The sequence below is a fragment of the Oxyura jamaicensis genome, chromosome 2 (assembly GCF_011077185.1).
Source record: "Oxyura jamaicensis isolate SHBP4307 breed ruddy duck chromosome 2, BPBGC_Ojam_1.0, whole genome shotgun sequence".
NCBI classification, from domain to species: Eukaryota; Metazoa; Chordata; class Aves; order Anseriformes; family Anatidae; genus Oxyura; species Oxyura jamaicensis.
Window position 1 is genome coordinate 90195245 of NC_048894.1, and position 24138 is coordinate 90219382.

Consider the following 24138-nt stretch of genomic DNA (forward strand, 5'->3'; position numbering starts at 1 on the left):
GAGGCACATGCCCTTACCCCATGGAAATTGTGAAGAAAAAAAAAAGAAGTATGGACCTAAATGGAGTTATGCTCAGTGACTGCAGATCCGTTGCCTTATTTGTGCTTCGTCTCAAGCTTTGCTTGAGATTTTTCACCAGATTAACCTGGTCTTTGTGATTCATTTCAAAGATCCAATCACTCAAATCAAACTCCATTTTCTTTTCTTTAACAGCATTTTATTTCAAAATATATTAAACATTCTGTGCTTACAAAGGACTGCAGTGTGAATACAATATTAAGTTAAAAGCCTCATATACCTGCTACAAAAAAAAAAAAAAAAAAAGGTTATTAGGAAGAGGACTGGTGCATACAATCAAAATTAATTAAATACCTCCGCAGTCTACGCAAGTACTTCTCAACCTTAACTCACATTCTTTCTCTGTCACAAATGGACATACAGATTATATTTTCAATATTACACGTGCAAAAAAAAAGGTGCTGTACCAAAACCAGTTATGGAAACATTAGTCTTGAATGTAGTTCCATTCTGAAAATGTATCGCAGGTACATTTACAGACAAATTTGAGTCAACAGATAGAAGTTATTGCTCCAAATCCCCCCAAGTACTGGTTAGAAATGCACGCTTTTGAACAGACTGTACTCTGTAACGCAGGTCTGCTTTTAGATTTTAGTAGGATCTAGACAGTCAGCACACAGTATCAAAGGTTTCTTTGGATTTGGTTTGATGAAGTTTACCAAAGGGGAAAACAAAACAAAACAAAACCAAACCGTTGCTAGTCTTCCAACCAAAATATCAAACAGTAGTTAACTTATATTTATAGGTAAACACCCAATATTAGTATAAAAAGCTTCTTTCCAACAATCACTGAAGCAGAGGGTTGCTAAAGGTTACAATCTGAACAACTTAGATGCTTGCAGAATGTACCAGTGGTGACACTGGAAACTGAATACATTGATCTGCTCAGCCATTAAGGTATAAACAACATGAAGGTGTTTTTTACTGATACTTCTTGAAAAACTTCAGACTGGCAGAAAGGAGGCCAAAATTTTGGATTTTGTTCTTCCAACTTTATGGTCTGGATGACGATTCCTAACCAACTTCTGTTCTGTGGCTACACTGTAGCTTCGTGATGCCCCTGACATTTAATCCACAACAGTACCATGAAAAGTTACTCTGACTTTGGGTCCCCATTCAAAGTCAAGACGCAAAAAGTCAGGCTAGGAAAATAAATCAGTATTTTCCTTTTAAAACCTTTATGCTGAAAATCGTCCAGATAGACACGTGGATGTTAGAGCACTCATGCTGCCTTCGCTATCTTCCAAATGCATCCTGCTGCAAGCTAATATGCCCTGCTTCTGACTCAAACCTAGCTTTGGAATCACTACATAACAACCTCTAGTTCAATAAAACACCAATTATATTTGTCCAAGTCCAACCATATGCAGCGCACATTAGGGATGCACTTACTTGCCAATTAGCAATTCCTTCCTGAATTGGACATACTGTATCAGCACGGACATTCCAAGCGTGCCCTTCAGGGAAATCTATCCCAAAATAGCACGAAGCAACACTCTCATATACTAAACCAGATTCAAAACGAGGTACCAGATGAGCATGCGGAAGAGGTTAAGAGACTGGGGATCTGAAGACGTATTTCATGACCTATTAATTTTGGCAGCTCTTTAGTAGATGTGTGCAAATACTTCCAGGACCAGTAATCTCTTAGCAATGCCTTACTAGATGGAAGAACAGCCGTTCCCAACTTTATATTAACTACAGCAAAACAGTCCTAGTCACCCCACCAGTATTTGCTTGGTTATCCTCTGACCTTTACGAAGTAAACATTAATTCTAGAAAATAGTGCTTGTTTTCACTATATACAGGAACTATTTTGTTCTCAGATATCTTTAAAAAAAATGATAAGACGAAATTTCAGTTGAAGTCTGAATATAACAGACACTGTTCATATTTATAAATGCTGCACATCAACACATACATTTATGAACCCCATGTGGAATCCCTGAATAGGCTCTACACTTCTGGCATGGATTCCGGTTTCAAAATGTCAACTTCATTTTCCACGTTGCATTTTTTTTTTTCTTAGATTTCCAATTTTATCACTTAAAAGTGATCTGGGATATTTTTATCATGAAGCATTAAAGAATTTTACTGAAAACGAGAGAACAACAGTAACAGGTTAAAGATCAAACCTCAAAAAGGTTTAGTATTAGGCAATTTTAGTTTTATGGAATCAGAAATTAGAAGGGAATAGATTTGCCAAAGCATGCTTCACCAAAAAGCGTTTGTAATTAATAATACCCTTCAAAAACAAGCCAAGATGGAATTTGTAAAGATGATGTGGTTTTCATAAAGGTAGCAGTGAGAAAGTTAATCCAATGTAATACATACACAGTGTCTGAATAAAGGCAGTTATGGAAGTATCTTCCACCACTGATGCAAAGCCATACAGTCTCAGGAGAAAAATGATATTTTTCCCATCCTTTGTGTAGGTTCATAGGGAAGGCAGCACTCTACAATATTCTGCCACCAGTACTTGGGATTAGCAATTTAGCAATGCTGCTGCTGGTTTTAGTAGGGTATAATTTTATCCGATTTTGTATTTTCAGGCTTTCTGAAATCCTGTTTAATATTACAAGCAAACACCTATTTCAGAAATTACACTGATGTTTAATATTGGAGAAAGCCTCCGATTTTCCCTCTGCAATGTTTTGTTTTTTTTCTTCTTTTATTCAATTTAACAGATTATGGATTTCCTAATCCAATAATCACAGACAGAATGTACAAAAGTGCATCTTTCTTCTCCCAGTGTCTTGAAGAAAAGTCACTTACCCTTTGAAATCAGACAAGCCTCAAGGTATCTTAGATGAACCAACATGTATACCAATGTGAATGGAAAAATCCGACTGTTGTCTCAATTATTAGACACGGGGGTATCAAGTTAATTTCTGGAAAATGCATACTGTATGTATGCCTCTGATGTTAAACACTGTTTTTTCAAAATAAACCATTGCTGCTCCCAGCTGGTCACAGCGCATCTGTGCTGAAAGCCAGCGTATTGCAGTAAGGCTGGCAAAATGAGCATGTGCTGGACTCTCACCCTTTGCAACTTGCTGCGTCGTGTTCAATTAAGCCAGTGCTTACAGTGACCTGAGGTTAACAAGCTGGGCTGTAAACGGGCACACATTCGCTTCTGCTGGTTCTGCTGCAGTACAGTAACGTTCAGCTAAGGTGTAGGAAGGGGAGAAAGGGCTAACTGAGGCTCTGTGCAAAAACAGTTACCCTTGTCCTTTGGCACTGCACTTACTTGCAACAAGCCTGACGTGCTAGAAGAGAATGATAAAAAACGGTATCATTGTATTTTACAATACTGTGAGACCACGTTGTCTTGGTTTACTGCTATAAGCACTCCTTTCTGAATTCTGAACTGTTATTATTCCAAATTGAATACTAAATATATCAAATACAAGTAAATACTTGCCCCTGGAATGACTGTTTACAGTAAAGCTAAAGACCATCAACTTCTTACCTACAAACATATTAAGACTGTCACTGCTAAGAAAACTGTAGTTTAATGCCTCTACAAAAGACCAAAACGCGTGTGTGTGAGCAGTTTCCCTCCCTGCCTGTCGCCTTTTTTTTTTTTTCTGAAGCCTAAAAGATATTTGAAAGCTCATCTCACACAGCTGCTGTTTGCTTTTGCAGACAAAGCAATATAACCAGGAACTTGTATGTTGAAATGACCAGAAGTCAAAATGACCACTTCGATTATTTTCAGGTTATTGTGAGACTCAACTAAACCAAACTAGAACTAGTCTTAAAGAGGCCAAATCTTTCCAGAAAAGAACATAGAGTTGTTAAAATACACGAGTGGCAGAATTCTGCGAGTATTTCATATTCTGAGAAGGTGTTATTGGACGTTTTGTTCTTTTCTTTCTGGCAGCATACCAGTACTATACCACCGAGCCACAAAATTTATTCCTCAGTCAGACGTGGCACATAGCACTAGATCCTTAAGCTTCATCTCCTGAGAAAGACCATACTACAGAAGGTTCTCCATGGCACGTCCTAGCTGAATTTAAAGAGAGCATCAAGTATGCAGACTCATTTCAAAGGTGGACAAACTAAAAGACTACACAAGAAATTAACTCTCCGTACAAAATGATGTCATGTTGGAAAAGCAACATCAAAATGCAACATACGTTCTCGGCTGATTTCACTGACTTGCCATTATTGAAGATAACTGTCTGAAATCAGTTTCAATCTTCACATAAGAAATCCTTTTTTGATTTAAGGCAGTCACATGAACAGGGAGGGAGAAGAAGAAAACTTAAAAACAAGCAAACAAAATAATGATTTACAACAAATCTTTAAAATGACCATGCTGAGTCTGAAAGACTGTCTCAGAAATAACTGGGAAAAAATGTGGATAATACAAATGTCTTGACCAGTGAGCAAAGAAAAGCAACAGAAAACTGGGAATATATTAAACATGCAATCTTCTTGCTAGTAATCGGTAAATGCTGTCTGCAAGAGGCTATAATGTGAAGAAGACATTTTCAGTGCAAAATTCTGGACAAAAAAAATAAATTAATTAATTGAATAAAAAAAGTCTCCCAAGTATCATGGTGGTCTCATTTAAACTGGTTAGAGTGTTGCAGGAGTATTTAGGAGCAGCCTCAGTTTCTCTGTCATCTTCTACCCTAGCCAGCAACAATTATGAAGATGTGTTTTATTAAAGATTAATTAAAAAAAAAAAAAGGAAATTAAAATAGGGGACAGTTGGACAGTTACTTAATACAAACAACACATCCTTCTGTACAGTAACTTCAAACTGATGTGTAGGTCTTTCAAAATTTAAAATATTAAATGTGATATTTCCATATTTCAATGAACTAAAGTCCAACCACTACATTAAGCCTCAATCTGTCCTCCAAACACATATCTGCAAGTTTGCAAGGCCAAAACCAGCACACTTGAAACCCCACATTTAGGCATAAAATTTCAGTAAAACTGCAGCAGAGAATCCGAGGACTTAGGCTATTTATGTCTTAATAGGCAGCCTGTTTATTGTAAACCTACAGCAGGAGTTCCTCGCTTAATAAGTATTAGGCTATTTGCCAGCCACTTTCTATGGCGATACACTTTCAGAAATCATCAATACATACACATGTATTATCAAGAAAGTAAGTGCCTTCCCAATCTATGAGCATCTCTGCAACGGGAATAGAATAAACATCTAATTTACTGAGACCTGTCTCTACACAAACCAGACATCCTTATTCCTAGATACGAACAGATTTGTGTACCAACCATTGTGTTATGGTAAACAATAAATGCAAGGCATGCCTGCATTCAATATAAATCTTGTCAATCAAACTCTGAAATAAATTCAAGGTAAGTTATAAGTTACTAGAAACTGAAAGGTGGTTCTTTGGTTAAGCATGTGCAACTGCTACTTTGTACCAAGGGCCTCAGCGTGTTTGTGGAAAATCTGTTCAAGTATGAAACTTCCACCAAAACACCACTTCCTGTTTTCCATGGTATAAAGATCCATTGTGTCAAAGTATTTCAACAAGCAATACAAAAGGCCTTAAACGTCACCAAAACTGCAATTTAAACAGAATTACATATGGAAGAAAAACGCTCAAGTAGTTTGCTTTTGTGACCTAGGCAATGCACTGTTTCAGAAATCTAAGAACTCTGCCTAACTTTCTAAGATATTTGGCCAGAGGGAAAAAGCTTACAAGGAAAAAGCAAGCAAGCAAGCAAACAAACAAACAAACAACAACAACAAAAAACTAAACAAAACCAAAGTCTGTGTTCCTTTCCCTTCCTCTTTAGAAATAAACTTGTATTTGTCTGAAAAGTAAATGGAACTCAGTCACAGCATTTGAAAAACAACATAGAACAATCCCCATTCAAGCTCTTCTTCTTATTGGAAGTAGACATGACAATTGTACCTAACCTCTGATTGAAAACATTTAAGGCCTTTGATTAAATTTAGTTGACAAGATGACTCCACTGGGATGGTGAACAAACAGCAAAATACTACCAGATTTAAACTATTAAAACAAGTCCTCCTATTTCAATATGAGGAAAACCCACATTTTACAATCTGTATGTCTACTAATTTCAGGAAGATATTAGAAATACCTGTCTCCAACCATAAATTTCAGTGCTTATAAAAGATTTAAGTGTACTTGGGAGTTAAAGGTGATGATTAAAGCCTTTAAAGAAATACTTTGAGGAGCAGCAAACAAACAGTATTCAATCTTCATTTAACAATGAGTGGTTTACACCTCTGTTGCCACCAGATGAACAGAAAATAAATATTTTGGAATTAGCTTTCTGGAAAACTACTACAATTTAGTAATGCAAATAACCCAATAAATAAAAGCCAAGTTAGTTATTTCAGCAGATAACAACTCCAGTGGATATACCTGTCCTCTTAGCCATCCTTTTTATGAAGATAGAAGGTCTACAAAGGCGGCAGTGGAACTGTGTGTTAGTATGCAAAGCCATGGAAGTAGACTTCCTTCCTCTCTTGAAGAAGCAAAGTGCACAATAATGTAAGGCCAGCAGTAATTTGGGAAGTGGTTTCTCCTAACACCCAAACTATGCTTCCCCATGAGCTGTCCCTAGGTTCAGCTGGAAAGGGACAGAAGGCCATGGCTGTTGTGAACTGAAGACAGAAGAGAATGATTCTCTTGAGTCAAATAGGTGCAGCACAGCAACGTCATCATTCAGCAGCCATTTTCGTCTCCTCAGGACTCTCTCTAGGTGACCTGGAAAAAAAAATCATTTTTTTGAGTGACTGAAAATGTCTGGTTTCCTACAAATGAAACAGGGAAAAATCACATGCAAATTTTTGTGTGTACTGCAGGCAGCACTATGTGTAGTATATGGAAAGTCTAGGAGCATAAGTTCCACAAGTCAGAGACTACAGACAGGTCCAATTAGTGATTTTTTTCGTCAGATGAAAGATGACAACATTATTCATGTGAATGAAGCAAAGAATTGCTCACAAGCATAGAATCTCTTTAAGATATATGTATAATGAGCTAGCCTATATAATTAAACAAGACAGTAGAGACATTAAAATGCCTATTGTCATTAATAATTTCACAATATGATTTCCAACTCTAATTAAATATTCAGTTAGGAATTTATTCATCCCATTCCTTAGCTGTACAGTTTAAAAATACATTTCTATATTCCACATTTGGTAATTTCAATAAAGAGATTAATCAAGACCATACTTTTAATGGAATAATGGCATATAAAGGAATCTCATTCTTTTAAATTCAAATATGTTTATTCATATTTTGCAGTATGGTAAAGTAACACGAAGTGCAATATCCGCAGACAGTTCTCTTATTAAGGCCAATAAACACTATCAGATATCCATGAATAATAGTTTTACACAGGGAACAGGGGATGTTCAATTATCTTCAAGTACAAAGGCAGCATGTGTATTATAAGATACAAAGGTATTGTCAATGAATATTCTAAAAGAGCCTTCCATAAGAAGCTGAGAGACATTAGACAAACATTTCAAGTTTACAAATTCCAGAGAGCATTTTACAGTACTTTTTACTTCTAGAATACGGGATAGTGGAATCCTCTCTGAATACTTCAATGCACATGTATGTGTGCAGGCACACACGTACAAAAACTCATGCACACATTCTCTACACCTGTGTGTGTCTACAGTGTTCCATGAAAAACTTAGCATGCGTACATGTAAGGCACTTAAAGCTTACCGGTAAATCTGTAATGGACACGCTGCTTGTGATGGAGTGGGCACCGAATTTGTTGGACTAACCAACATGGCACTGTATATGTTGGAGGCAACCACAAGTATACAAAGTAGAATTGGTCCTATGATGGCTCCTTCCAGTCCCAGGTAATATGCCCCACCAGCTACTGCAAGACCTGTCAGGTAAGGGTGACCACCTCTGGAATTACACATGAGAAGGATAAAATTAAAGTAAGAACAACAAGCAACAATACTATTGATCATGAAATGCGGATTAATCACACAGTATCATTAAGCTTTAAAAGTGACATATATTTACAGATGCCAGTATTTAGAATAAACTGCTGTTTGAATGACTGCACAAGTATTCTAAGCTGCATTCTGTACTATATTTGTACAATATATCAAACAAAATTTATAGCAAATAATGGTAGCACTATCTACAGTAGCGATTTTCTAGAGAACTGTTGGAAGAATCACAGAATCATTTAATGGTTTGGGTTGGAAGGGACCTTTAAAGATTACCCGTTTCCAACACCCCTGCCAAAGTCAGGACACCTTCCAGGTTGCCCAAAGCCCCATCCAACCTGAACACTTCAAGGGATCTGAAGGAGTTAATGGTAAAAACATTTCCGTTTCGAAAATGGAAAGATTACAAAGACTGTTCATGCTTTATGGTCAAGAATCATTAAATTTTAAGACAGATAGCAACATTTATTATGTTGAAGCCCTGAGAAGAGACATTAATTTACACAATGATAGCAATTTACATTTCATCTTTCAAAGAACAGTTACCATATATCTTTTAGGAATTAGATTAGAAAGCCTACAGTTGAAACTTAGCATCCAATTTTTAGGAAGTTGCTCTAAATTCTGAGTGTAATGATAAGATCACGAAATGTGATTTATTACATCATACTCACCTCGTAATCATGTCTTAACTAGAACAAATTTAACATACTGGTGGGGCCAAACAGATTGTTGTTTCTGAGAGGACAGTCTCAACCTTAAAGTTTTATGTTGCTCCAACAGTAGACATGTGATTCATTTCTAAACCTTTAAAAATTTCTAATATTTTATTCTAATACTTGTATCAGTTTTAAAGTTTTTTCTGGCTAGTTTGCTAAATCAAACAACAGATCACCTGATAAAAGAGAGCTACAGTATTAACTTAATGTATTTAGAAAACCTTGCATAACCTAATTATAGCTATTTCAAATAGAATTAACCTAATCTGTAAGGCAGCATGATGCTTACTGTTTTATGTAATGGGAAGAATACAATTTTGATGCATCATTAGAAAATCTATTCTTGCCACGTTTATTTTCTGGACAGTGAACAGAGCCCACAACCCACAAAGTCAAAAAATATATTTTAATAAGTAAAAGAATTATTGGCTGCTTAAATAGCTACTGGCCTTAAATTTATCCACAATTTATTGTTGAAAAAAAAAACAATGTAATTTGATTATACTTCACCTGTTAGCTTTAATTCATGGAAAATAACAATCTATGAAAAAGATTATTAATATTGCTCATGTTATCATAAGGTTCTCTCTGTTCAGTGTAACTATTTGGTGGACAAAAATGAATTTCTAGCAAAACAGCTGAAACAATGTCTTTATTCTACATTAATTCACTACAATACAAATTAATACAAATGAAGGACTAGTTTCAGCACACAGCTATGTCTGGAGCATGAAAGCAAAGACTGATAGAGCATTCACACCTTGTCATTAAAAGTTCTCAAAATAATTTACTAGGTTTGCTTCTGATGACTAAGACTGAAGCAGTGACTAGAAGAGTATAACTTTTAATCTATATTGGACATGTTTGTGAACACGTCTTGCACATATGAATGTTGACTGTTCATATCTTTGATAGCTCTGTAAAACTTCCCTTCTACATTTTCTCGTTTGAGTTCCACAATTTGATTTACAAGGTAAAATCTTTGCGTACAAACTCAAAGCTAAAACCAGGAGACACTTCAACTCAATACAGGAAGCCAAGAACCTAGCAAGATTTTTCCAGAAAAATTGTGTTCAGCTCCAACAGCAGGAAAACAGCTCTGGCTGCTGCCTCAGTAGAAGCCTCTCTCCAATTTCACACTTTTAGATGTCTCAATACATTTAAACATCAATCGAAAATCAATAGATTTTCTACATTACGGCACAGTGGCACAATACAAAGGCTGGCTTCAAAACAATCCTTAAAATTTTCATAGCTTATTTTGAAAAATTACAGGATTTTATTCAGGTCCATAACTTTCTCATGGATTTTCTGTTTGTTCTGCAGCATCATTTGGCGTTAGGTGTTATGAAGGAGAATGCAAGACGTCATTAGTCAATGATCAGATAAATAATGTAAGTTTACTTTACCAGCCAGAGCAGCTGAATTTTTGACTGAGAACAAGTTCAAGACCTCTGAAATGACAAATTTCACAGAAAAGAGGCCTGGGAAAGTAATGTCACTTAGGTTGGTTTTACTGAGATGTCACTACACCTACTCTCGTGCTTAAAGACTGTTATACATGCTTCATAAAAGTAAACTTAAAGGCACTGTTGTTCATTAAGCATTTTTACAATATGTAAATTTAAAACATTTTCAGTATACTTACCCTGATATATCCGAATATATTGCTGTATCTACAAAATAGGTTGGCAACAGGTGAAAAACCAAGAGCAAAATGGCTTTGCATCCCTGTCCTTGCACAAGCCACAAGTCTAAGACTGCAGGGATTGCTGCCCAGTACGTCCCCAGAAATGGAACTGCTCCAAGGATTGCTGCTAATGCTAGAGCACACAGAAGCAGGGGTGAGAACAAGACGAGAGAAACATAAGTACAAAAACATTTACAGTTCAACTCTGACACTTGAGCCACACCAGTAGTCTCACTTCCATCAACTGTTGTAAACAAGACACTGAAGAGATAGCACATAAGGCTCTTACTGTATTATAACTGTGGTCGAGGAAAAAAAGAACTATATTTAAGAAAATGGAACTATTCCCCATACAGAAAAGCTCCACCAGCTATTAGTCACAAAGAGTTACTTCCAATAGAGACACCAATTAAGAAAAAGTTGAAGTTATAGCAATCATTCAAATTTAATGTAACCACAAAATTAGCAACTGTGCACAAGAAAGTATACAAAAGGAAGTCTCAGTGAGGCATTGGAACAATCAGTATAATGTAAGTAGTACTGTGAGAAACCAGGCGAATAGAAAACCCTTGACTTCATGTATTAATGTCTGCACATAAATAAATACATATCTGTGCAGACACACGCATGTGTCCAAACAGGCATACAGCCTCCTGCTTATTCAAACACCCCTAGTAATCTCAAGTGATGTAGTACTGCTGTAATTCTAATTTAATGCAAAATGAATGAGCACAATAGAAAAAAAAAAAAAAAAAAAAAAAAACTTTTTTTTTTCTCCTTTTTGGTCTCACTAACCAAAATGTAAAATATAAGAGTTTGAAAGTAACAAAAAGAACAATTTTTTGTTTGAAAGAAACAAAAAGAACAATTAGATTTCTAAGCAGGTCTAATGACAAACAATACCTTTAAGATAGTTGTACTTTATGATACAGATCTTTTCTATTACAAGATATTGTATGTTATTTTTTCTGTTGCTTTATAGCTTCCCTTTTTGTTCCCTACTACAACTGTTCTTTTTGTTTTGGTGGGGTTTTTTGTTTGTTTGTTGTTGTTGTTTTTTACACAAGAATAGTGGGAAAAGAGGAACAGGGAGATTTTTCAGTGAAAACTGTTCAGCCATTCGAAAGCTAAAACTTAGAGAGTTACAGAAACCAGAGGCTGGTAACACAGTCAGGCAACAGCACTGAGAATAGGAAGCACGCCTCTATTGTGCATTTTCATGATACCATATCTTCCTGCATTTAGGCATCCTGAAAAAACGGCATCTATCAATTACAGAGGAAACAAAAGCCAAGGCACGCAGAATGAAGTTAAAACCTGGAAAACACTTGGACAGAAGGGTAAAGAATTACAGCCAGCAAAACAAACAGAAATAAAATAGCTAGCTAGGAATGTGTTGTGAAAACAGAAAAAGGTAAAGCTACGGAAGTAAGACAGAAATCAGGGACTTCTCTTCACCCTAGTCATGGTCGTCTTGAAACATGCCTGGAATAAGTTTTCAGCAGCACTACATAAATTCACAGCTGGATCTAAAGATTTTGAAATAAGAGCTATGACAAGCTGTACAGTCTTCATGGAATAATTAGATCCATCGTAGTTTAAATTAAACTTAGAGGAATCAGTTAATGCTAAGAAGCTCTTTGGAACTCCAATGCATCACACAAAAGTATTAAACTTGTCAAAGTATATTTCCAAGTCTGGTTTGAACAATAAATGGGAAATGAAAATGAGGTTATATATTGAATTGGGAATAAAGAAAAAAAATCTGAATAACTACTCTCTGAGTTCATACCATATACTGAGTCCACGAACAGCCTCAGGTGTCATGATTAAAAAAAAAAAAAGTACCCAATTTTGTAATTAGAAACTGTATTAAGACATTTGCACAAATCAACCACATTAAGGTTGCATACACAACTTCAATTCTGATAGTTGCCAGATTCTGATATAATGTTCTCTAAAAATAACTTCGGGACTAATCTCATCAGCAACATTTAATCCTACTGCCCTTGTGTAATTATGTAATATTACCTATGAATAGATTATAATTATTCAAATTCTTACCAGATGGTATGAAGACTATATTAATCCCAAATATAGTGTGAGTCAGCCATGTGTAGAGTCCATAGAACCCAGCCATTTTGAGGGAAGCATCAAATACACCTCTAAAACGATCAAAGAAACTCTGTTAAATGTTATTGGCAGTACGATTCTGGGAACTATAAAGATATCTTTACATATATGTTAAAATACAAGGTAGTTTGATAAATTGCTAAGCCGTTAGTACCACAAATCACACAATTGAAAACTTAACCCTTTTGCATTTGTTCCCTATGAAGAGGACAATCATCCATTGTATTTATCATTTAAGCCATCTATTGGAGAAAAAATAAACAAAAAATAGACTGCTTTTTACTGCACAGTGGGTTCCTGGGATAAACCTCTGGAAAGATACTGCCCAGGCATCTAAAAAAGAATCTTTTATCTATGAGAAGCGGTACCATTCTGTGCACGAACTACTTTTTTCTTTGTCTTCATACATTCATTTCATTTTTCATTCATTTCATTCTTCATTCATTTTTCTATCTCTTCATACATTTTCTTTCTCTCTTCACATTTCTCTACCTGCTTATTCTCAATGGATTAAAACCACTGGTCCAAGAACTGAAATAGGCTGCTGCTTACTTTCCTACATACCTACAAGACTTTCCAGATGAAAATAACTCAGCACCTCGTATTTATTACTGAATCTTACTCTCAGTATCTTTATTTTCATAGCTTTTAGGTTGCTTACTAGGTTACACAGATAAAAAGCAAATAAAAAGTCTTGTAATCTAACTACATCCTGATGAATGTATATCCAGCTTGCTGGCCACAAAACAAGGTACTCTTAAGTGTCACCACAGCTTCATGAGAAAGCAAACAGGCAGCTAAATGCTGTATCCTTTTCACAGCGCTAGCACACTCATGCAAGTGAATGTCATGCAACTGAAATGAAAACTTGTGCCTTCAGACTACAGTCACATAAGCCACACTCCAAAATTTGTTTATCTCACCGTTGCATTATACTAGTTGTTCACTATTATTTGAGTAGGACACTGAGGTTCTTGGCTTGGATCTCAGCAACCAAAATATCCCTACCAACACTAAGTTCCTCCTCTCAAAAAAGCCCTAACAATTACATCATTGCAGAACTGGTGTCACACACCCCCTCTTGGCAAAGATAAATGCAGTGTGTTGATGTTAACTTCCCGTTTTATGTTTTATGCTTCTGTACACTGCCTGTATCTTTGCAGTTTTGGGAGCACTGGCAGGAGGGCAGAGAAGACGGGAAGACACATAACAGAGATCCTGGAGCCGGACGATTAGTTGGAGGGCTGTCTCTGCACCTTGAGGAGGAACACAGTCTGCACAGAAAACATCCCTATCTGGAACTAACTGCTCCAGGAACACAATTTCGTTCCTCTGTTGAGTTGATAAAACCTTCTAGAAGAGAAACACTCAGCACTCCCAACCACCAGGTAGAATCTTCCATCTACAGACAAGAACTCCAAGACTCCAAGATTCTGCTTCTTTGGGCACCCTTCTAATTATCATTCCCAGGAAAAGTTTGCTTATTTTTGCCCTCCTTTCCCACCTATAGTCATTTGTAATTCCCGAATGACTGCTGAACCAAATTACCTTATTCAAAACTCATCCACTGGAAGTGAGGAGTGCACAATAAACCTTGTACATCCACATGGTTCTTAAAATAAACATGAGATTCTCTTAACAGACTAACTAGAAACAGCTGCTGTCAGCCATTTTCCCAGAAAATGGAGGGAAAAGTATATATATATAAAAATAAAGCTTTAAAGAATGACTTGAAATAACAAATCCAGCCTTTGACAGACAAATATTATGAGGTACTTGAAGAAGGGGAAGGAGTGTTTATGAATACGTGGGGCCTCAGTGAAGAGAGCCCGAATACCTCACAGTTTAAAAAAGCTTCTATAATGTTAAAATGGGAAGTTATAGACCAAAATCTATATAATCTGCAGATTTTGAGGGGTGTAATACTTTTTAGTATTTTAGTTATATGAGAACTAAGCGTCTGGTGTAATAAAATTTGAGGAGAGAGAAGTTCCCAAAACCAAAGCCACAGTAAGAACACTAAATATGAGTCAGCACTAAAAACTCTGGATGGTTTCATACTTCAGCTGCTCAAAAGCCTGATTTTTCTTTTTTTTTTCTGTGACATTTAATTCATGTCAGCTCCTTCAGAGGATATCAAAGCAGTGTAATGTTTTTGTAACAAGGACCTGTTTATTGAAACTGATTCTGTCAACCATCACACAAAAGTGGAAAAAATAACCTGTCAACATTTCATTTAAGGACACTTCACAAAAAAAGGGGGCTAAATACTATCTGCAAGTTATCTGTGGTTGTATTTTAAGAATTTAGTACATGAACAGTTCCAACGGGGTCTTCTGCAATGAGAGCCTCAAGACAGCTGGTGGGATGAAGTGCTAGCTGTGCAGCAATGATCATGATGGTGCAGCAAAAAAAACTTCTCCTGGTTGCAGTAGGGATACACTTGTTCCCGCTAAAGCCCTATGCTTTTGTCAAGCCAACCTTCTCAGCCTTGTTGGTCTCTTAAACCTTACGCCTATCCCATAGAAACCTCACAGTTACTGAAACCCTCATGGGTGACACAGTTTTCCATTTTTTTAATGCAGTTCACCACATCCTTCCAAAATCAACCCAACCCAACCCAACAAAACACAATCAAAACAACAATTTAACAGAACAATTTAACAGTTTGGATTGTTAGAAGAAAATACATCTAAATATTTAATAGCATGTGTAAGAACCCAGGTTTCAACATGCTGTAATTAAATTTTCAAGTAAATCCCTTTCCTTTCAATCAAACAGGAATCATGGCACAAATGTATTTCAGTTGTCAAAAATGTTTTAAAATTGCCCTTGAAATATCTCCTTATTTTGCCTGTAAAAATTTTTTTCTGTGCTTTAGAAGAAGAAACTAGGTCTTAACTTCTATGAGCATGCCCCCAAACCACCTTCGAGTATACAGGAGACAAGGCAGAATCTTGGCTTGAGGCAGGCATCTGAAGTATCAACTTCATTTGAAATTAAAATACCCATCTACAACTACAGGACAGATTTAGTGCTGAAACAAGCAGCCATTTTAGATTTCCCCCCAGAAACTACAGAAGACGGGCAAAAGTCTTATTATGGTAGCTACAAAAAGAAACCAATAGACAGAAGAATGATCTGAATGGCCAAAAATAATTGCTGTGAACTTAAAACATCTCAGGGAACAGCTGCAAATCTACTTCTCATTCACAAGAAAGCATCCAAAACTCATCCAAACCTAAAACTAATTCTACCCTTCTATTTAGGCAGCTTTCCTAACATTCCACTTCAGACAAGGATTGTTCTTATCCTCAGATGAATTTTATTCAAATCTAACTTCCAAGTTCAGACATGTCTTTTGCTGATGTAATCATGCAACTTGTAAGAAAATCTTATATTGTAAATCTATTTCTCATTACAGATGCAGTAACAGAGTAACAGAAAAGTTAATCATGAACCGACACGTATGTCCTGGTCTGATGTCATTCTGCAACCTGATGAAATGCATGACGGTTACTGAAGTTTGTAGATGATGTCACAAAGTTGGGAAGACCTGTGGCAATTTAAGGGCATGGATCACAAGTCAGAGTGGCCCTGACAAATTAAAAAGCCACCTGAAAAAAATGCAGTTCAACCAGGAAAAAAGTAGTGTATTTTGATAGAAAAATAAATAAATAATCAAGTGTCACTAGAATATGTGGAATCGCCAGTAGCTCTGCGTAAACAGACAGTGGTTACAAGGGATTATCAGCAAGTCGATATTATGTTAACGCATACAAAGAGAACTTCATATGATCTGCACATACATTAGTGATGTCTATAAGATACACCTCCAGTAACTACTGCACTTAGTAATGCCTAGGCATCAGATGCAAGACTGTTGTACAGACTGATTTACTGATGTTTCAAGAAAAATGTATGGATGTGATCCATAGTGCAAAGCAGTAAGAATGATGAGCAGTGCAGAACAGGTGATCTTTGATCAAAGATACCACTAGAAAAGATACCACCAGAGAAGAAAATTTGAGGAAAAGATGAAAGATACCAAAGACAGCTGCAAAGTCAAAGTAAGTGCTTTTTCTTCCCCACCACGGGTTGGACAAGAAGGAGCACCTGAACTAAAAAAAAAAGAAGGGTTTAAGTTAGATGTTGGTTTAAACGTTCTTCCTATGTAGGTCAGGGCAGTCCACCACCAAGCTTTCACAAGCAGTGTACAGATGTGTGGTGCAAGCTGCTGGGACTGAGGCACAAATCCATGTGTCCCATACGTGTCACAGCAGGTCTGCAGTGCAGTGCTACGGCAGGCAAGAAGCATATACCTCTAAATGGCCGCGTACTAGTGCAACATCTCTCCAGCTCCTTGCATCTAGCACACAGAACTAATAAGTGGAAAGGAGAAGGCATCACACAGCGCTGAGGACCTCTGAGGTGCCAGCAGTGAAGCAGTAAGTGTGAAGAGACAACCTAATTGTATTCTCCTTCTATTAGGAAAATTAATAATCCTATTTTAAAGACTCTAGAAATTCATATTCATTGTAGCTCATGGTTATGGCAGCTCAAAACACTGACCAGAAATTTCATAAACAGCATGCTTCAGCTATTCTGCATCTGTGATGCTTGATCTTAAAGATCATGTATGCTAGTGCAAAATGCTGAATGTATCACCACCAGTACAAAGCATACCTTCCTGGTTAAACTATGACAGTAAATAAATTTATTTTCTTATTACCTTATTGGTTTACGCACAACTTCCTTTTAGACATAAGAGCAATTCTATGTTTTAGAAATCAGGAAATCCAATTGCTTTTCATATCTCACTTTGGCATTGTATCTGGATGAGCAAGAGTTGTCATCTGCAAACGTGCAATTTATAAGCATTTCAAGCAATCTGGTGTAGGGCACATTTAGACGTATGTATTTTATTTTCCTGAGTTTTGAAAAGCATGTAACATTGCCAAAAAAAAAAAAATAATAGGAACGTGGGTCAGAATTCACATTATTCAGAGTATAAAAGAAGAAACTTCTGTCAAATTGTCAAATGCTTTTACACAACTGGCCTAAATTTGTTTTTCATTTATTTCTACTTCACTGAAAAAATAAGGAATTTGCTTTTAAATTTCACAAGGAAAACAGACACCTTTTAAATTTATGGGTAGGGAGACGGGTCAATTTTTTTAGAGAATTTTGTTTGTTCATTTTTACTGATTTACTGTAAAAAGTCTACAGCTTCCCCTTTGCTTCTACCAGAATTTATAAACAGATGAATTCAGGTGCATTTCCCAGAGCCTACGGGTAAGGTTCATTCATCATTAGTAACATGGTGAACTGGCTTCCATATGAAAACCTTCAAAACTTTCAACCTACTCCTGTGAGAATCCCAGTTTAAAGGAAAGAGGCAGAAGAACTCCTGGGATGCAGACCATACCTCAAGCTTCAACTCAAGAGTGTTAGTTTTTTGACCTCAGAGTTCCTCTGATTTTCTTCCTCTTTCCAGAGTGCTAAGGGAAAGAACATATGGGCTCAAATGATGAGAATTAATTTCCAGGAAGATTAGATAAAGAATATAGTAAACTCAGAAGAGAGATTTAGTGGTTACTATTTTAAGGGGCATAAAACTAAAAAATGGATAAAAGTCACATTTGTCTTGGAAACTGTGCAAGAAATTAGTGTTTCCCTGAATACCTTACAAAACACCTGACAAGACATAAATTGGTTTACAAGGTGATTACAATGCAAGTTTTACAACAAGAACACCCTAAGCCAAGAATACTATTAGAAAAAGACAACTTCACTCCATAATCATCACCTTTAACACCACTTTTGGTATTTTCCCATATTCTCTAAGTACACCTTACAAGGGTTGTGCTGTGTCTTTGTGGCAACATCTTCCTCTATACAAACCTGACTAATTCAAATGGTACATTAGGAAATTCCAGGTATTCAATTCCTGTTGAGAACACACCTTACACAACTTGCAAGTAGAAGGTTCAAGGTAGAAATGCAAATGCAAGCATTCCAAACTTTGCAGCACAGTTTCACAATTCATTTCTTCCTACTGTAAGACAAGATCCCTCCTGTTTCCCTGTTCTCATTCATTTCTGCCCCAGACCACCCTTCCTCTGGGTACTTGCCAGCAAAGATGCTAAGTGCCACAATGGTGCAAACAAGACCAGGGAACAGATCTGCTTGCCAATGAATTCAGTTAGTAACTGCTTTTTGCTGGGGAACTTTTAACTAAGTAGCTCAGCTCTCTAGACCCCAACCAATTCATAGAGCCAGCACACTCGTAGCTGGTGGGGCAGGAGGTCTTTGTACAACAGAGAACCTACTTCTCCCAAATGAAACACAGGAGCAGTTGACTCCCTTGAGGGTGAAGTGGCCTTGCAGAGAGATCCTGACAAATGAGAGGGCTGGGCAATCACCAACTCTACGAAGTTTAACAATAGCAAGTGCTGGATTCTGCACTTGCAGGGCAACCTCAGCTGTATGTACAGACTGGTGGATGAGAGGCTGAAAAGCAATCCCATGTAATGGGATTTGGGAGTTTCGGTTGACAGCAAGTTGAACGCGAGCCAGCAGTGTGCCCTGACAGCCAAAAGGGGCCAGCCATGTCCTGGGGTGCATCAGGCATGGCACTGCTAGCCAGTCAAGTGAAGGGCTCGTCCTGCTCTGCGCTGGTGCGACCTCACCTCGCCTGCTGTGTGCAGTTTGGGGCATGTAAGAAGGCCATAAAACTAAAGAGTGTCCAAAGGATGGCTACAAAGATGGTGAAGGGCCTAGAGGGGAAGATGTTTGAGGAGCAGCTAAGGTCCCTTGGTTTGCTCAGCCCAGAGCAGAAGAAGCTGAGGGCAGGTCTCATGGCAGCCTGCAGCTCCCTCACGAGGGGAGTAGAGGGGCAGACGCTGAGCTCTGCTCTCTGGGGACAGCGACAGGACCCGAGGGAACGGCATGGGGCTGGGACAGGGGAGGGTCAGGCTGGGGGTTAGGGAAAGGTTCTGCACCCAGAGGGTGTTTGGGCACTGGGACAGGCTCCCCAGGGCAGTGGTCATGGCACTGAGCCTGAGTTCAAGAAGTGTTTGGACAATGCTCACAGACGTATGGTTTGGTTTGTGGATGATCCTGTCTAGAGCCAGGAGTTGGGCTCGATGATCCTTGTGGCTGCTTTAAAACCCAGGATATACTGTGATTCTACAAAACCAACACCAGCTGTCCTATAGCTTGAAAACCAAATAACTCTTTCTTCTCTCAAATACCACCAAGACTGATGGCAAAAGACAAGCTACCAGTGACAATCAAAGGATAGCTATAATCTTAAAAAAGACTTAAGTATTTTTCTTTCACAGTGATCTCCAAAATTTCAGGAGATCATTCAGAGAACAAGATCCTGTACAATGAAGAATGAATTCCAAGTGCCAGGTCTTTAAGAAGTCCTTTTCGAAAAAGCTCATAAGCCGTTCTTTTGCTTTCTTTAAGGGTCCTGTTCTTTTAGGGATAAAAAAGAACCTCATTATTTTTCAGTTTCAAATAACACATAAGAACAAGCAAAGAGTGGCAAGATACACTCTAGCTGTGAATTAAGGAGAAGTGGCAGAAAGTATTTTTTGAGAGGTCATCTCCAGAGCCATATAAAAGTGCAAATAATTTTCATAGATGACTCCATTAAATAATTTCAATAAATTTGCTGTTAAAGTAAGTTTCTCATTAGGAAAGATGCAACTGATCAAATAAAGGTAATCGCTCCAACATATGGAGACTAGCAATCCCACTAATGAGACAAAGTGATATAGTCTTGAACAAAGCATAGGTCCTTGAGATGGAATAATCAGCACAAACTTTACACATCTCAAGGCAGGACACTGCAGTGGTTGTACCTAAATTTCATATGTACCTAAATAGTGGGAATAAATCTGAGAGAAACATCAGCAAACAGGCTGTCTACCAGAGAAACAGGTCTACATACTCCGAAGAACATTTAACATGTAGTTGTAAGATATGCTACATCTAATTATTTCTTTTTTCAAAATTCAAAAGATTTTTGGAATATTTTTGAATGCCTATTTGGGCCTGTTTTAGCCATATATACCACATAAACTTAGAAAGATTCTTCTAAACAGCACATCTAAGAGGAGCAGGTATTTCTGAATTAACTATTTCTAACGTTTTTTACCACAAGCAGATCACGATGGTTACTAAGTGCAAGACCTACCTACTCTTAAAATGGTTTTTGGAACAGAACATATAAAAACCCACACTAGTTCATATCACAGGACTGTCTAGCCAATGTCTTATCTACAGCAGGAACTAGCAGCAGACACTAAGAGAACAACAGAAATAGGAAAACACATTTAATAGCCCCACTGAACATTTTTTCAACATCTTCTTTTACCTCCAGGGATATCATGAACCTCTTACAGGCTGTCTATCTAGGAATCCTAAATTAATATATATTTTTAACTCTGCCCAACCCCTTCACCCCCCCCCCCCCGAAAAATTATGCAGAGTTGCTTCAACTCGAACTTTCTTTGGCAAGATATTCACCATGCCTCTTGTGTAACCAACACACCTTTGTTATTTTTTAAAACATCTCCTGCTTGCTTTTTTGATGGTCCTGAGATCTTATGCTGGAAGAGACCATGAAAAGTCCAACCCCAGTCGCCCTTTGCATGCCAGGTCTGATTTTGTAGACCTCAAATGTGTAACATTCTTTTTCCAGGCCAAAGAATCCTAACCTACTTAGTTATTCCCCACACAGAAACTGGTGCAAATCTTCATTCTTCTGATCAGCCCTTTTGCCCTTCTAGCTTTCTGAGATGCAGGAACCAGAATGGCACACACTAATTCAGGGCATCAGCCAATCACAGATTCATACAATGGAATAACATACTCTGTCTTTTGTAACAAAACATTTAATATATATTGCAGACACCTTTAGATATTACCAAACACAGGGCTAGCATGTGTACTTGAAAATAGAGTTCCCAAGCAGTAACAGTCAGCACAGAGGCCACCAGTCTCTGTGTGAAGTTAGGACTGGTTTACACCCATACGCATCACTCTCATCTATGCTGCATTTCATCATTTTATCCCCCAGACACTGCAGTCTTCTGAGATTGTCTGCAATCCTGCTGCAGTTCTACCATCAGCCTTCATCCTTACTAGTTTTACAGCATCAGTAAGATGTCCCTCTCTGCTTACTTCATAGGATGTTTATAAACAGGCGGAACAGTAGAGGTCCTTACCTTGACACTGTCATTCAGTCCTGACTTCTGTTCCTTATTTTTTAAATCAATTATTTACTTGTGCAGAAACCTTCTCTATTATCATCACTTCATCACCACAACTCTTGGAAAAGAGATGCTACAAAGACCTTTACGAAACTTCAATAGAAAATAACAGCCCAATTGACATTATGGCATTGTCTGCTTAGCACTTGAAAAAGAGTAAGACAAACTTCTGTGAAACAAAATCATATTCACTGCCTACTGGTACTTCCTTAGCTATAGTTCCCGTCCTAGTTTTGGCTACGATACTGATATTATCTTCACACTATAAGCCTGTTTTGCATTTTGGGTGAGAATAATGCTGATCACACCCCGATGGTTTAGGTGTGGCAGAGCAGCGCATACCCAGAGCCGAGGGCTTTTCAGCCTCTTGTTCTGCCCCTGCCAGCGAGGAGGCTGGGGGTGCAGCAGGAGCTGGGAGGGGACAGAGCCCAGACAGGTGACCCAGACTGGCCAAAGGGATATTCCAGGCCATACGGCATCTGTCTGAGCAATCAATATGGGGGGAGTTGGCCACGGAGGTGGGGCTGCTGCTTGGGGTCTGGCTGGGCGAAACTCAGCAGGAGGTGAACATTGCATTGGGCATCCCTTGCTTTGTATTTTTTTTCTTTTAATTTTGAATTTTATTATTCTCCCTTCCCTTTCTGTCCTATCAAACTGTCTATCTCAACCCTTGAGTTTTTATCTTCATGTTTCCCCAATTCTCTTCCCTATCCCAATGCGGGGGGTGGAGGGCAGTGCAGTGAGCGAACAGCTCTGTGGGGTTTAGCTGCCTGCCCGGTTCCACCACGACGCCTTCCAAACCAGTGCCTGCTTTTGGAGCTCCTGATTAGCGTACTGCCAACGTGTCTCTCAGCAGGGCACAATTCTTTGCCTTCCAACTTCTCTTGCAACTTTCCCCTCCTCTGGGTTGCAGTGCCAGTGTAACAGAGGGAAACTGTTGGAGGCCCCCAAGGTCGTCAGGGCCTGGAGATGGGAGGCCCTCACGGTGAAGCTGCATCCCATGGCAACACGGCCATGTTTGGCTGCAGGTGTGGGCCACAGTCACAATGGTCGTCACAGCGGCCTGCTTATGTCACAGCAGCCACCACCACCCCACCTTTCCTTCTGGGCCCTATAAATACAGCAGCCTCGCAGCCGGCCCACCACTTGCTGCGAGGCTTCGAGGCTTTCAAACGCCAAGGATGCTTGGAAGCAAGAGGAGCCGGAGCGGGAAGATGGGTGACTGCCGATCATTGAGTGCGGCAATGAGCAGGCTGGTGTTGTGCTCAGGCCCAAGGAGGAGGAGGAGGGTGCGTCATCGCAAGAGAAATCGGAATGGGAGGAGGAAGATCAGATCCCTCACAAAAGCGATGGCCAGCATTCACGTCAACCTTGGAATGCAGAGCGCGGCTGTGAAGCCCTCAGGGAGCAGTGCGAGGCCCCAGCCTCAAACGAAGCAGACCGGGATGACGAATGGCTGTACTGGCAAGACGGCGATGGCCAGCATCGGTGGGACCAGCGGAACGCAGAGCAGCGCGTCTGTGAAGCCATCAGGCAGCAGTGTGGGGCCCCAGCATCAAATAGAGCATACTGGGGCCCCGAATGGCTGTTCTGGCAAGACGGCGATGGCCAGCGTTCCTGTGACCAGCGGAACGCAGAGCGCGGCTGTGAAGCCAGTAACAACCAACGCGAGTCCCCAGCATGTCATTTCACCAAAGAATGGTGTGGGACCATGGCTCACCAATCGTCCTGCCAACAACCAGGGACACCGGCACGTCCATCTGCCAGGCAACAGGGAGGAGCCCATGGACGTGGATCCGCCACGAGATGTGGAAGAACCCATGGAGGTGGATCCACCAGTGAGAGAACAACCATGGAGCTACCCTGGAATGTCCCTGGTGTCCACCATCAGAGCCCGGCAACAACATCGCAGGAGTGCCCGCACAGCTCCCTACGCACGGCGCAGCCTCCGCACCCGCCACTAACTTGGGCAGAACCACCAGCCTGGATGTCTTGCAGGCTTGCCTGTGAGACATTTTGTAAATAAATAGGTGTTTTGTTAGTTGTTGAGGCTTGTGTGAGCTCTTCTTTCCCATCCCCCGTCCCACTTGAAGAAGTGGCATCTCTTGTTCATGGAGCCCTAAGGGAGAGGGGTGGAGGGGACCTGGCTGCTGTACTGGTGTCACAGGAGGAGTCCCTGCGAGCACCACCATGGGCTTGGGGAGGGGGGATGCTGGGAGGTGTCTCAGTCTGGGGATAAGAAGCCCAAAGAGTGGGTGCTTGAAGATGCAGCCAGAG

The 24138-nt window shown here is 39.1% G+C and overlaps 1 protein-coding gene across 4 annotated transcripts in view; it reads right to left on the reverse strand.

Moving 5' to 3' along the window:
* Positions 1-200: 200 nt before the first annotated feature.
* TMEM245 (transmembrane protein 245) overlaps positions 201-24138 on the reverse strand; it is a 90544-nt gene continuing 66606 nt past the window's right edge. For all 4 annotated transcript variants that reach the window (XM_035319707.1, XM_035319706.1, XM_035319705.1 and 1 more), the window contains 4 exons: positions 12506-12606; positions 10400-10574; positions 7788-7982; positions 201-6809 (listed from right to left, as the gene is read on the reverse strand). In XM_035319707.1, coding sequence (XP_035175598.1) covers positions 6764-6809; positions 7788-7982; positions 10400-10574; positions 12506-12606 — 517 coding nt within the window. In that variant the 3' untranslated portion in view covers positions 201-6763. The remainder of the gene's footprint in view (positions 6810-7787; positions 7983-10399; positions 10575-12505; positions 12607-24138) is intronic.